The sequence below is a fragment of the Anomalospiza imberbis genome, chromosome 5 (assembly GCF_031753505.1).
Source record: "Anomalospiza imberbis isolate Cuckoo-Finch-1a 21T00152 chromosome 5, ASM3175350v1, whole genome shotgun sequence".
Classification (NCBI taxonomy): Eukaryota; Metazoa; Chordata; class Aves; order Passeriformes; family Viduidae; genus Anomalospiza; species Anomalospiza imberbis.
In genome coordinates this window covers 49,931,221-49,944,431 of record NC_089685.1, presented here as the reverse complement: position 1 = coordinate 49,944,431, position 13,211 = coordinate 49,931,221, and the positions used below count along the sequence as shown (strand labels likewise).

The following is a 13,211-nucleotide window of genomic DNA, read 5'->3' as shown; positions in this document are numbered from 1 at the left end:
TTTAATTCTAGCTCCTGAAAATGGAGTAGACTGGAATTTTCCATCACAGTAACTAGAAATGAAATATCCCACCTCTGGTGTGAGTGCCCCAGTGCTGAGCAGCCATGTCACTCTCAGTAATCACTGAAGTATTTAGCTTAAAATGGAACAGTTCTAAAAAAAGCAACTGAGGGAGACCCACCACAGCATACCCAACAGAATTCCCATTAAAACCTCCTGCCAGAATGGGAACCACAGGTTTACAATTTCAGCTCCTGAATTCTGGCAAAGATTACAGGAGGAATTGTCCACGTCTCAAGTGAGTACAGTTCTGAGGCCACTACAGGTGCAAGCATCCTTGGTCCTTCCCACTCTACACTTGGAATAAAAACCTTTGTGCTGTTCAGAAATAGAGATGGAATAGCCTTGGTGCCTGGTGGCAAGAATAATCTCTGAAAAGAGGGACTGCCTGGATTCCTGCCCCACTTTCCAGGAATATCACTGTTCTATCCAACTGGAAAGAATGGCAGTGAGAAAGCTGGGGAGACCTGCCTGATTCATGTTCCCTTTTTGGAGCTTGACAGTTTGTGCACTAGACTGGAAAATGGAAATGGTGGGTTCAATCCAACCAGACAGAGGAGGGAATATACCCCAAATCATGAGAATCCTAAACTTGCAAGGAATTACATCATAAAACCCCCTAAGCAACAGCCACCCTTGGGCATTCTTTCTCCTTCTCCACTTTTATAGCTTACCAAATAATTTACTTTTTTGAAAAAATAGCAGAAGCAAATCTGTCTGCTTTGCATCCAAAGGAAGCAACATTTATTTCTCTTCAAAACACAGTAACATTTTGGTTTCTATTTTTGGTGCAAAACAAACAAAACTTGATGTCAATTCTCTATTCTTAAAGTTCCCACCTTTCCAATGAAGACATGCTTATTACTTGACCCCATATGCCTCTAGGACTATGTGGAGTTTCTATCCTTGTTGGACTGCAGTGCCATCACAAATTAACTTAAAGGTGTTGTTTATGCCAGATGTTTAAATCCATTTCTAGCCAGCAGTATTTTTATTGAGGATTTTAAAATGCAATCAGCAACAAAGTGCGTATTTAAAAAATGTGGTTATTTTTGGCATTCCTTGCTGAAAGCCTCTGCTGGCAGAGATGAAAATATCTGAACGCGCTTGCTCTGACCCACGTAATACGAGGAACTTTTCCTTACTATATTTGTCTATGAAAAAATTGCACCAGACTGATGGCATTTATAGCAAATCCTGCAGAATCACACACTTTTACAGCTTCCCTGCATATTAAAGTTACTGGTTCCCATTCTACCCAGTCCATGAATGCACATGTAGGTCAGTTCCTTTTCCTGTCTCTTAGAAACATTAGTAAATCATATTTTTGAAGGATTTGAATTTCTGTCTAGACTACAATTTATTTATTTATTTTAAGTAACTTGAGTCAACATTTTGAAGTTTGACATCTCTACAGGTGAAATTGCTACAAAATCCAGTTGTAAAATATGTCACTTCAATTTTCTTCCAGTCCTCAGTCTGTGGCAGTGACACAGTGAAAAGTTTCTCTTGCTTAGAGGAAGAAAATCATAATTATTTAAAAGCAAATGGACATCCAGATCTACTCCATTTTTGTCAGAAAGAATTAAAGCAATATTAATGAGAATTCACAAAGTGTTATTTTAAAAACTATTTCTGATAAATTTGAACTCTAAAGCTATGCAAACAGCTGTGTGCTCATTCAGAGTCTGTGACACTGAAGAGGCAAACAGGCAAAATGGTAAATTCCAACAGACACAGATCATCTTAAAATATCATAAATCATGTTAAAATGAAAGGGACGGAAAATAATGAGTTGTTTTGGTTTTTTTTTTAATCAAAGGAGAATATTCACATATCTTTTAGAACTCAGACATACTTATCCCCACATGGCAGATTTAAAACCACAGTAACACCATCTTTTGACAGTGCTTCAGCATTTGCATGTGTCTTAAGTGCAGTCTGAATGCCGGGCTCTTTCCCTTAGTGGGAGGAATGCCCTGTACAAGAGCAGAGAAGTCCTACAAATGACAAACACCCTCAGTGGGACATGTCCAGTGCTGGCAGCCAAACCACCAGTCCGTTCTCCCAACACTCTTCCACATGGATAAAGAGCTTTAGGAGTGATACTGGGGCTTCAAAGTGCCTTCAAACCACATTAATTCTTTTCCCTGACTACAATTCTCAGGGTCCTGGGCTGGCCAGACACTTTTCAGGCCCCGGCAGCCAGCACAATGGCCCTACCTGTCCACCTGCCCACACTGGAACCAGCAGCATCTATTCAGTTTGACTGGGCTGAGCCAAACAGTCCTGAGACACAGCTTGGCATCTGGGCCAGTGCTTACAGCCAGAGAAATAGATGGACTAGTCTAGAAATGACGTTTTGATTATGCAAAATGAGAAACAACTGTCTGAAAGAGAAATGACATCTCAAAGAACAGGAAGGATTTTAATGTACATGTTCCACTAAGTACTGATATTGACATTCCATGCTAAACTCCCCAGAAGACAGACAGTACCAGAATTCAGCCTCACTCTACAGCCTAAATTCTGTTTTCAGTGCTTCTCTGAAGTTTCACAGAATCCATCTTATATGGCCATGACAAGAAGTACTTGAAAACATATGGCCAATTATTTAATCTAGCATTTATTACTTGGTAAATGAAAAAAATGTCCAAGACAACAGTGTTCTGATCCTGTCCACATGTGCACTGAAATATATACCATGGCCACAGACAGATATTTCTTTTTTGTAGAATGGACTTCTCAAATGAGCATACTGTTATTCCAGATAACTTGAAAACTGCACTGTTTCTTAACTAAACTGGCCATTAAATACATAATTTACATAAATATATGGGCACCTCTGTGTGATAAAGCCGTGCATGCAACATTGCTTACATGGTTTATTCTAGTATAAGGCTTTACATTTTTAACATTCTGGGAATCTGAATGTACTGATAACAAACGGTTGCATGAGGACACTGTCAGCAGGAGCTGAAAAGCTGCCACTTGGCATAGGGAAGTTGGCATTTTACTGTAAAAGTACTAGACAGGATTTTCAGAATCACTTTGCACTAGCCTTCCTGCTCACATAAATCATGGTTATCCAAGGGGGCAGATAGAAACAGCTGTAGGTAGGGTTACCCAGCATTTTTCATCAAAAGATTCAGCTTTTACTTGTTTATAACTCTTTCAGCTTGCAACTTGCAGGTATGTGCATCTGCTTTAGATTTCCTCTTATTTTTAAGCTTCCAGCTAAGAAAGAGAGGAACATAAAATACCTTGGTTTGTTCATATTTGGGGGAAAAAAAATCTTCATTTTATCAAAAACTTTTAATGCAATTGTGCTCAGGAGTAGGATCTTAGTATCTATCATGGATACAGATGTAGAAGGAAGAGGTAAATTCCTATTTTTTTTTCAACATAATCTGGAGCCAAATTGACTGCTCTGAAGTATCTTTCTGCTGCCAGCAAGTATCTATGAAAATTACTGACAACGCATTATCTTCTTCTGGGCTTGTGTACACCAGAGGCCATTAAAGCAGTTTACAGGAGTAGCAGCAAACTCCCAGAAGCTGAAGTTTACTGATGCTTTGGAGCTAAGGGATGCAGCTCATCTGAGGGATCATGTATGGATCTGTGTGATTCTGCTTGGTGTATTTCTAGATGGCCTCTTGAGGTCCCTTTCAGCCTCAACACTTCAGTGTTTTCTTAACATGCTGGGCAACTATAAATTACATACTTAAAATTTACACTAAGAAACCATTAAGGCTGCAATCTTGAGCACTCAAAAGCTACAAAATATGAGACTTATACATAGACCTATTGTGTCATGATAACTCTCCTGAATGACAAATGCAGAAAATGCTCCTGTCTTATTTAGTGCCTAGTGAAGCTGGGGAAAGTCAGGGCTGTGGAAACAGCTGGGAATCTTTTCTCATCTGCTGCAGAGTGAGTAGCAAACCAGAAATGGACTGTCAAGAAAGAATGGTCTTGTTCAGATAGTGAAAGGAGCCCTAAAAACCCTAACCTAATTCTGCCTTCACTGTGGAATTCCTACTTAGAGCTTGGCAAGTCACTTGAATCTCTTCTGTTACAGGTTACTTTGCAACTACAGCTGGAGCCATCAGGAGTTTGGCTTGGATCATATTAACGTGCTGTAAATGCTTAGCTGGGTTCTGTGTGGCTCTTGTTAACCACCTATCACTACCAAATGACTTTGATATTAATATCTTTACATTCATTTCTCTTTTGAAAGATGGGCAAAGCAGTACTTTTTAACTTCAGAAGAGTATTTTGAAAATACATTACAAATGTCTACAAAGCACTTTGATTTTACAGTAATGAGTATCATGGGAAAATCCATGAGGGGATGAAAAATTTTATGTTCACAATACTGTGCAGCAGGAAAGGCATGACACTAAATTATGGAGAGGAAGCTACTGAATACAAGCCTGTTTAATGAGCACTGACCATCACGGACACTGCATGAAGCAAGAGTGTCTGCCTTATCAGCATGTGAAGGTAAATGATAAGATGGGATGTGATTATGTGACTAGCATGTAATGACAATCATGTGATGCATAAAAAGCATGGAGCCTTTCTCCAAGTGCTGCTTTCTAACCTATTTTAACATCTTCCTTTGAGGAAGACTTGAATTGTTACTAAAGGCCTGGGGCCAATATATTTGAAAACCTCTCCCACTGGTCTGATTGGATTGCAAACTGGCTGATAAAAATTCACCCAGAGAGGGACTAGGTGTACTGAGAGGTACTGCACTCTCTGTCACTTGTTCACATCAAAACACCAGAGCAGCAAGCTCTGACAAACCCTGAAAGGCCTGGACTCCTGGAGGTCCATGATAAACCAGCATAACTCACAGGGATATGGGGTTTTACAAGGGTGCCTCAGACCCTACCAGTTCCTGTCATACAGAGCTACAGACCCAGTTCAGGCTGGCAAGTGGGAAGTGTCTAGCTCTTCCACGTAGCTGCACTGAAATGGTTAGCTGGGAAAAGGTTGTTTTTTTTGAAAGTTGAGCTTTGGTTTCAGAATTAGGCTTCTACGAATAGCCTGCTGTAATCTCACAATTACAGTCCCAGCCTATCTGGCTACACCTGTATACTTCTGTGCATTTGGAAGGATTAGAAATAATTATTCTAAATAAGAACTCTGGATCATACTTGCAGAATGTGCTATAGGCTTAGAGGTTGGTGTCCTTCAAAGTAAGCTCTGCAGCCTTGGAAAACTCAGTGTCCTTACTTAGAAGTCTGTCACCAAAAGTTCACTATACTTACAACTAAAATTTGAACACCAGAGGGCACAGAATAAATTGAAGTTTTTACTCTATTAAAGCCTGAGACATTTAGAAATAATGTTCCAGAAAAGGCTCTAATTCTCCTGCCACTATCTATTACTGAAACTCCCAAAGAATATAAGAATTTGAGGAAACAATAACATAAGTAAACATCCTCCCACACTTCACCAATGTAGCTGACATTGCACTTCAATTAACAGCATGCAATAATCACTTCTAATAAACATTGAGAATGAAAGTTACTATAAAGGCATTTTTCTCTGTACTTTGCCTTTGGCCTTGTGTAGCTTCTTAATATTGAGCAGAAATCAGGCTGTAAATGCCAGGCTGTGGCATTTCTTTATGGCATTCAAATTGATTTTTTTGACTTTGTACTTGGGAACTAATATCTATGTGTGTTTACGTTGTAGGGATCTCAGGAAGAGACTGTCTCAAAAATACTGGCCCTGTGCAAAGCAGCAAACAACATTTTATGTTGTTTTACTGCACATTTTTTGTCTCTCTCAAAGCTACCAAGTAGGAATGCAAGCTATTGGACTCAGATCTAAGAGTCACTGAAGCCATCAGAAAGACTCAGTTCTGAAGCTTTCAGATGACAATGCTGAGGTCAATTATTTGAACCTGTACAGAACAATTTCTAATTTTGTGGGCTAATGAGTATCTGCATCTTTAGCATCCCAGCTTCAAGAACACACCATTCTGGGCTTTTCTCTGAAGAACAGTATATATGATGCAGCTGCATGTTTTCCAAGAAATAATTCTAGACTGTGAGCAGTGGAATCAAGACTAGAGCAATCATTTCTGTCTTTTAAAATAATTGGAACTGACACTTAAATTAATAGCTTTAGTGGGTTTATCATTAAATTCATTGATGCATCCACCTTTGTGGACCTTCAAAATATTGCAGGCCAGAATCCTTTATGCTTTATATTTGTATTCCTTTATAAGGAAAGCCTGGATTAAAGTGATCCATCACTTTTCTGTATTCATAGGAAAGTTAATAATTTTGGTAACTGAGCCACTGCCAACATTCTGTTTTTCAGTCCCTCTTATCCATCCCCAAATGCATCTTCTACAGCAAAAAAAAACCTCATTACTAAAATTATAAATCACCTTCGGCCAAAACAAGGTTAACTTCTTCTGGAACATAACAATAATGAAGAAAACAAGACATTTTGGGGCATTTGAAATTTAATCTTCATCTACCTACATTTGCAGTCCTTCTGGTTTTTGGCAAGTTCAAAGCCAGGTCTACATTCACAGGCAACCCCACCTTTGGGTGTCTCCCGGCAGATGTGTGCACACCCATGATCTTTGTTCATACAGTTCATACCCTCTGTGGAAAAGGAAAGAAAAATAGAAAATATTAGTATTAAAATAAAATTACAAAATAATGATGCATATCCAATCCTCCAATAATTTTATCTGTAACCTTTATTTTTCATCTGGACTGTGTTCCACAAGACAAAAGAACAGAGCTGAAAGGAGATATATAGTCAACAAAACAGTGTAATAAAAGACAAACATGCTCTGGGGCAAATATGAGCACCACTGTGTGTCTCTGTTTCATGTAGAAACTTGGGCTTTCTCTATTCTGTATCTATATCCTAATCTTTCATGAAAATACCAGGGATTTAAAGGATAGCCCAGGAAGCTGTCTGTCCCACAGAGCTGAATAAGTGATCTCACTGTTATTTTTTTCCTTGTATAAATTTAATGGCTGTTTCTGTCTGGTGCATTTTTATATGCCTGTTAATGTGCTTTATATTTTCTAACACACAAGATCTGCCAAATATTATAACCAAGCATTTTTGCTTGGATCAGTTTCTTTGCTATTTGTTTTACATCTCAATTCTCTGTCATCCACCATAAACACAGCACATCTCCAACAAACCTACTACCACTTTTGTCTTCGACTCTATTAAACAAAACACACCAGCTGTTCAACAAGCATCCAAGTGCCATGGATGGATTCCTGCTAATGTTTATGCCCAGGAATACTATCAACCAGCTTTCTTTTAATCGTCACAGAGACAAATTTAGCTTTCTAAACCATGTCAGTGATTTAGATATTGAATGAACTTTATACTCTTAGAGCCTTTCATTACTGTGTTAATTCAAATCCCACATATTCACAGAAATCTTGAACTCAGTTCTTATGGGTCAGCATCTAACATTCCTTGTGTGAACGAAGCCTAGCTAGATTTGCATTACAAAGCCTTCCCAGACTTCCCCTTGGATATCTGACCTGTAAAGGAGAGGCAAATTCTCTCAGAATACACTGGCAGAGAATTCACATTGTAACTCAGCTTGCTATGCTGAAAATTGTGTGTGTTGCCCAAAACACTGCTGTAAGCAACATCAGGGTAGACTCTGCAACTCATTTGGCACTTTGTAATGTGTCTGCTCCCATCTATTCTAGGCTAATTTCTCAAAACTACTCCAGTGCAAAATGTTCAGCTTAAACCTACAGTGCCAGTGTATTGCAAGGAAATGTTTTTTTGTGCCTAGAATTTTGAGGAGGAAATGCTCCAGAAAGTCAGTCAGAGATTGCCTCAGGGTGACAGAAGTTAACAGCTTCAAGAAGTTACTCACACTGCTCAGCTTTACCTCTGAGACATTTGTATTAGCAGAATAATGAAAAACACACATCACCAGTCTGATTGGGTATTTTTGTTCACCTCTCCTACAAAACACACCAGGGTCTTAAATCTCACCACCTATGAAAACCAATATTACAGACAGCAGATGTATTTGTTTCTTCTGAAGTCCCCTCTGTGTTGTCCCTGAGCCTAAAAACTTGCCAAAAAATAATAAGTTACTATAACTAAGTGAGTTCCTCTTTGTAAACTGCAGCCTGGACAACAGATGCTGCCCTGTGAGATACAATACACACTGCGTGCTATAATATACCATCCTACACATCAAAGCGAGGTATGAACGCTTTGTTGGGCTGAACAGATACAAGAAACCTGGGAAAGGCCTTATTGAAGGGTTTGAGGCATTTTATAATCTCTTTCTCTCCACTTCTCCCAACAAAGGATTTCAGACACAATGTGTTTGACAAACTGCATTCCTGTGCACTGCGCTATGCTCCGAAAGGGATCTGGGAAAGATAACACATGGCTGATTGAGTCCCACTGCCCAGGCTCTGAGAAGAGAGGAATTATAGAGATGAAAGCAGATATTTAATGGCCCACAAGTGTAATCAAGCAAGTGATTTTTCAGTGTTTACTTGCAGATACTGAATATCTGCCTTTATGGTAAGACAGAAACTGTGCACTGATGAAAGTATTGGGAGAAACTGAAGATCAAAATCATTAGAAACAGAAGTGAACCTGGTATTTGTGTGTAAGACCACAATATTTTAGTTACTGTAGTAATTATTCCAACCATTGTATTAATCAGAGTTGTCTAAAAACTATTTCAGTTGCATGTTTAGCTGGAGAGCACCACAAAAAACTCCTAAGCCTGAAAATCATTATTTTAGAAAATATAATGGTGAAATGAAAGACCATTATTTTTCAGTCAAGAGCAGGAGCTCATGCACAACAAAAATTCTCATTTCAGTATTGTTCAAAATCCCTAAAAATTAAATTACCAAAAAAAAATTCCTAAACAAAACCTTTGTAGCCTGAAAAAATTAGTGAAATAAGAATGCAGCAAATTAATATTTTACCTTGCTAAAAAAGAAATCTAACCCAAAACTGTGTTAGTTTGCAAGTAATTTTAATCAATCAAAATTCTAATTTTTCAGCAGATGCAGTATTTTTCCAGATGCCTTCTGTATCAATCTACATACACAAATAATTTATGAATCACCATTGATAAAGTTTACTTTTTTGCAAGTTGACTCTTGAGCCAATACTGAATCTTTAATGATATGGCACAAAAGTCACACTAAAAATACAAAACTATGCTAAGTATCTTTCTAGTACTAATCTTAGTTTCTATACAAATACATATAAATAGGAAAGAAAAATACTCCTAAAATTACTTTGTTCAGTATTCTCTTGAGCAGGATGCAGTCCAAACTTTAAAATCAACTAGAAACACATAAACCACCTCCAGTATTTTCCTCTAAGAAGGTGCAGTGCTGGTAGTGAAGATCTGCTCTGCTGAGTTCACACTGCTGCCACAGGAGCAGTGAGATGTTTGAGCTATCATTTCTCCTCGCTCGTGCCCCCTGAGAAAGCAAGCTTTGCAATATTTTAATTAATGCTTAGCAGCCACCTAATGCACACATGCTTTTTCTGTAAGGGGTGCAGAGTGTGAATAACATCATGGGAAAGATTTCCCAATGTTAAAGGGGGATTTAAGCCTCTCAGTGCCTGCCTTGCTGCTCCAGCCCCAGGACAACGGGTGACCCAAGGAGGATGTGAGCAGTGTGCTCCAGCCCCACAATCGAGGACAAACTTTCTTTATTTGCAGAAAGGGGTGGAAAACTACTCATTCAAATAAAAAAAAACCTAAACACATTATCATGGGAAAATTGCATAGGATTGTGCTCTTCATTTATGTGTTTGAAGTTTTTCTCTTTGCCACCATCAGCCCTAACACAGCAGATGGGTGCTGGCACCAAGAGGTGCCCTGTGCTTCTCATGGTGCCCCTTCCTTGAGCTGACTAATGCAGTGCAAAAACGGGACAGAGAGGGAGAGCACCCATGGAACTATTGGAGGCCCCTCCGAAGTCAGTACAGAATGATGCCCACAGCAGTTTTACCTCAGTGCAATGCACAGCCTGGGCAAAGTATCAGACAATGGATCTTCCATCCAAGCCCTAACCAGAAGGTATTTACAGAACTATTTACAGAACTTGTGACCACCCCTCTCTGTCCATTGTGTGCACATCTGCCTCACTCTGGTTTGGAACGCAAGGAGCTGCTCCCAGCCTGTCTTGATTTTTGCAAGCTGGTGTGTCCCAGCTTGTAGAACTGATCGGACTATGGGTCAAGTGAAAAACCATGGTTCCCAAATGAAGAGAAAGACTAAGTGTTGATAAGAGAGTTGATAAGAGAGAAGTCTGTACACACACACACAAAAAAAAAATTCCTTACTTTATCAGCATGACACTAAAATGTCCAGTGTTGAAATGTTCTGGGTTTTACACATTAACTGTTAATAAAAGCAGTGTCTTAATGCCAAATGCTGCTACGCAAGGTAATCTCTAAAGCCAGCACAAGAATGGGTGCATGTCTCTTCAGCAGTGCTGGCAGATAGTCAAATAAACTTCTGAAACACAGACACATTCTCAGCAAATTCACCTTACAGACAGCAAAACAAAATCCAATGGAAAATATAAACAGGAAGGGAAATGTCAATTAAAAAAGGAAAACACTGACCTAATTAAACTAAATCCTCTCTCAGCATTTTAGATATGACTTGAGAAACTCTCTTCTATTGCCTTCCTGGATTTTTTTCCTGACTCTAAGTTACAAAAAAGATTGTTCATGGGAGAGTGACAGCCACTGTTATGCACACCCACAATCCACACTCATTTTTGTTTCTGGTCTAGGAGAGATTTGGATGTGAGTCTACTACGTTAATCCAGTCTGCCATCTAGTTATCACAAATCTCTTAATAGTGCTGTTCTGCAAAATGTTCAGTCTGATATAATGGCCTCTCCATTGTATTATGCTCTAAAAATGTTTTCAGCTCAATGGCCCTGAAAGTGCTTGAATCAGGCTAACTGTGACAACTAAAGCATGGATCAGCCTTTATTTCTCATTAACACTCTCTGTTCTCATCTTAATTAAGACTTTTAGCAATTATTTTACCATGTGACTCATCATACATGCTTAGATTATCCTTTATGTTGCCATGATTTCACTTACTCTGTATTTATATTGCTGCTGTTTTTATACATGCTGAAACATGCTGATTCCAAACATGATCTGAAAAAGACTACTTTAAATTGCATTAATAACTTTCAGAATATTGTCAGACTACATGTGCTTGAATGTGCTAAGAAGATACAGGAAATCTTGAAGTTAACCCATACATACACACTGACATGCCCAGCAGCATCTGCATCATTTACACTCGATCTTGACAACTACATAATCACATTATCCTTTCTTGTTGATAAGTTAAATTTAACACAAGGTACACAGTGAGATCTCTTATTAAGTTGCACCATATAAGATATATCTTAAGTAGCAGAGAGAGGAAAGAATACAAGAGGAAACAAGAATTCTCATTTTACTTGTTTTGTAAACTATTAACATCGTAGGAATTTCTTTTTTGTTCTCTTAAAACATTGTATAAGAAATTAGAGTGCTACAATAAAAAACATTGGTCAATGACCAGGCAGTTTAGAAAACTGACAAAGACAACTCCTTTCACAGAGTTCTTACTCTGTGGGGAATGGAAGCCAACCAAAAGACACCAAGTTTCTGATGGAGACAGGAACATGATGTTAGTGAAAACGTGAGCTGGCTGTTCTAAGCCATATGGTACATTATGCATGTATGTTTTTGTCATATAGAAACAGGCTGTTATAGAAACCTTCTGTCTGGCTTGTGGAAAGCAGCTCCCCATCTACACCTGGGTGTGTCCCTGCCTTTGCCTTCTAACTCCAGGATCTCGTGTGCATCTCAAGGGGCATGAAAATCAGCATTTGGCTAAACAACCCAATTAGAGTCAACAAATACATATGGTCAGATCTTAGGACCACTAAAGTCAAAGGACTGTTTTCCAACAGACTGGATCCGACCTTTATGCTGCACAGTTGCATCAGATCTTCTGGACACTTCTGGCTCCCTGATAAGAACCTGATTCTGGGGTGTGAGCAATGTCTGGGTGACCTCTGCTCCACAGTGAGAGAAATAAGATGTTTTCATCTCAGAACAGAATGTCCTTTCTTGAAGATCAAAACCCCCACCAAGATTTGCTCTCTTCAGCAAGAAAATGGAGGGTGAAACTAATCGGCTGAGGCAGGTGCCCTACCTCAGCTGATCACAACACCACAGGTACAAAGCATCCAACTAGGAACAGACCTTCAGAGCTAAGTGAGAAACCCCACATTGGGCATGCTGGAAATGTAATCATCTATATAAACATTTAATGTTTTTCGTACTGTTAACTGAATGAACACAACATTTTCTTCCCATACTCATTCCTGAAATAAGTTACTTGGTTCTGCCTGAAGTTTTAGGAAAAAATAGTTGTTTCAGTGACTACAACTCACCCCAACAGAGGTTGGAAAGAAAACAAGTAAAGCAGGCAAACTGACACAAGGAAACAGAATTCTACACTATTAAGTAGGTTGTCTGGAGAGATCTTGGACATAGTACAAGAAAACAGCTGCTGGTATATTATAAAACAAACAAATTCAAGTTTGTTTAGCAATTACATGTCTTTTCAGTTTGAATCTGAAATGTGCTTAGGGCCAGCATCTTCAGAAGGCAGACTTGCAGTCTGATCTCTGACAAAATGTTCCTGCTCTGAGTGTCAGCCAGGAAACCACATGGAGAGGGTTTTTGTCTTGAGATTTAGAAATGGGCATGTATCAGAAATATAACTTCATTCTTTCAGCAGTAAGAGCACAGATTTGCAGTTCTGCAAAGGTGCTTTGGTTTCAGGAGAATCATGAGAATGAATGGACCAAGTTTAAGAGAGAAACCATGGAAATAGAGAAAGGAAACAGATTCCAAAATTTGCAGAAAATGTCATCAATTCCTACAGGACCAAGAAGAGAATAAAGAAGACTGGCTGAAATCCATCCCATGCTGGTTGTGACCAACTTGTGACTGTATGATGGCTTCCTGGTGAACACATGAAAGAAGGTCTGCAATCTCAATCAGCTTTCCACATTGCAGAGCTACCAAGCGAAGCTGAGGCTTGCTGAAAA

The 13,211-nt window shown here is 39.0% G+C and overlaps 1 protein-coding gene across 7 annotated transcripts in view; it reads right to left on the bottom strand.

Annotated features, from left to right (window-relative positions):
* Positions 1 to 13,211, bottom strand: part of SCUBE1 (signal peptide, CUB domain and EGF like domain containing 1) — a 222,588-nt gene that overhangs the window by 83,306 nt on the left and 126,071 nt on the right. For all 7 annotated transcript variants that reach the window (XM_068190668.1, XM_068190666.1, XM_068190671.1 and 4 more), the window contains one exon: positions 6,570 to 6,695. In XM_068190668.1, the coding sequence (XP_068046769.1) occupies positions 6,570 to 6,695 (126 nt within the window). The remainder of the gene's footprint in view (positions 1 to 6,569; positions 6,696 to 13,211) is intronic.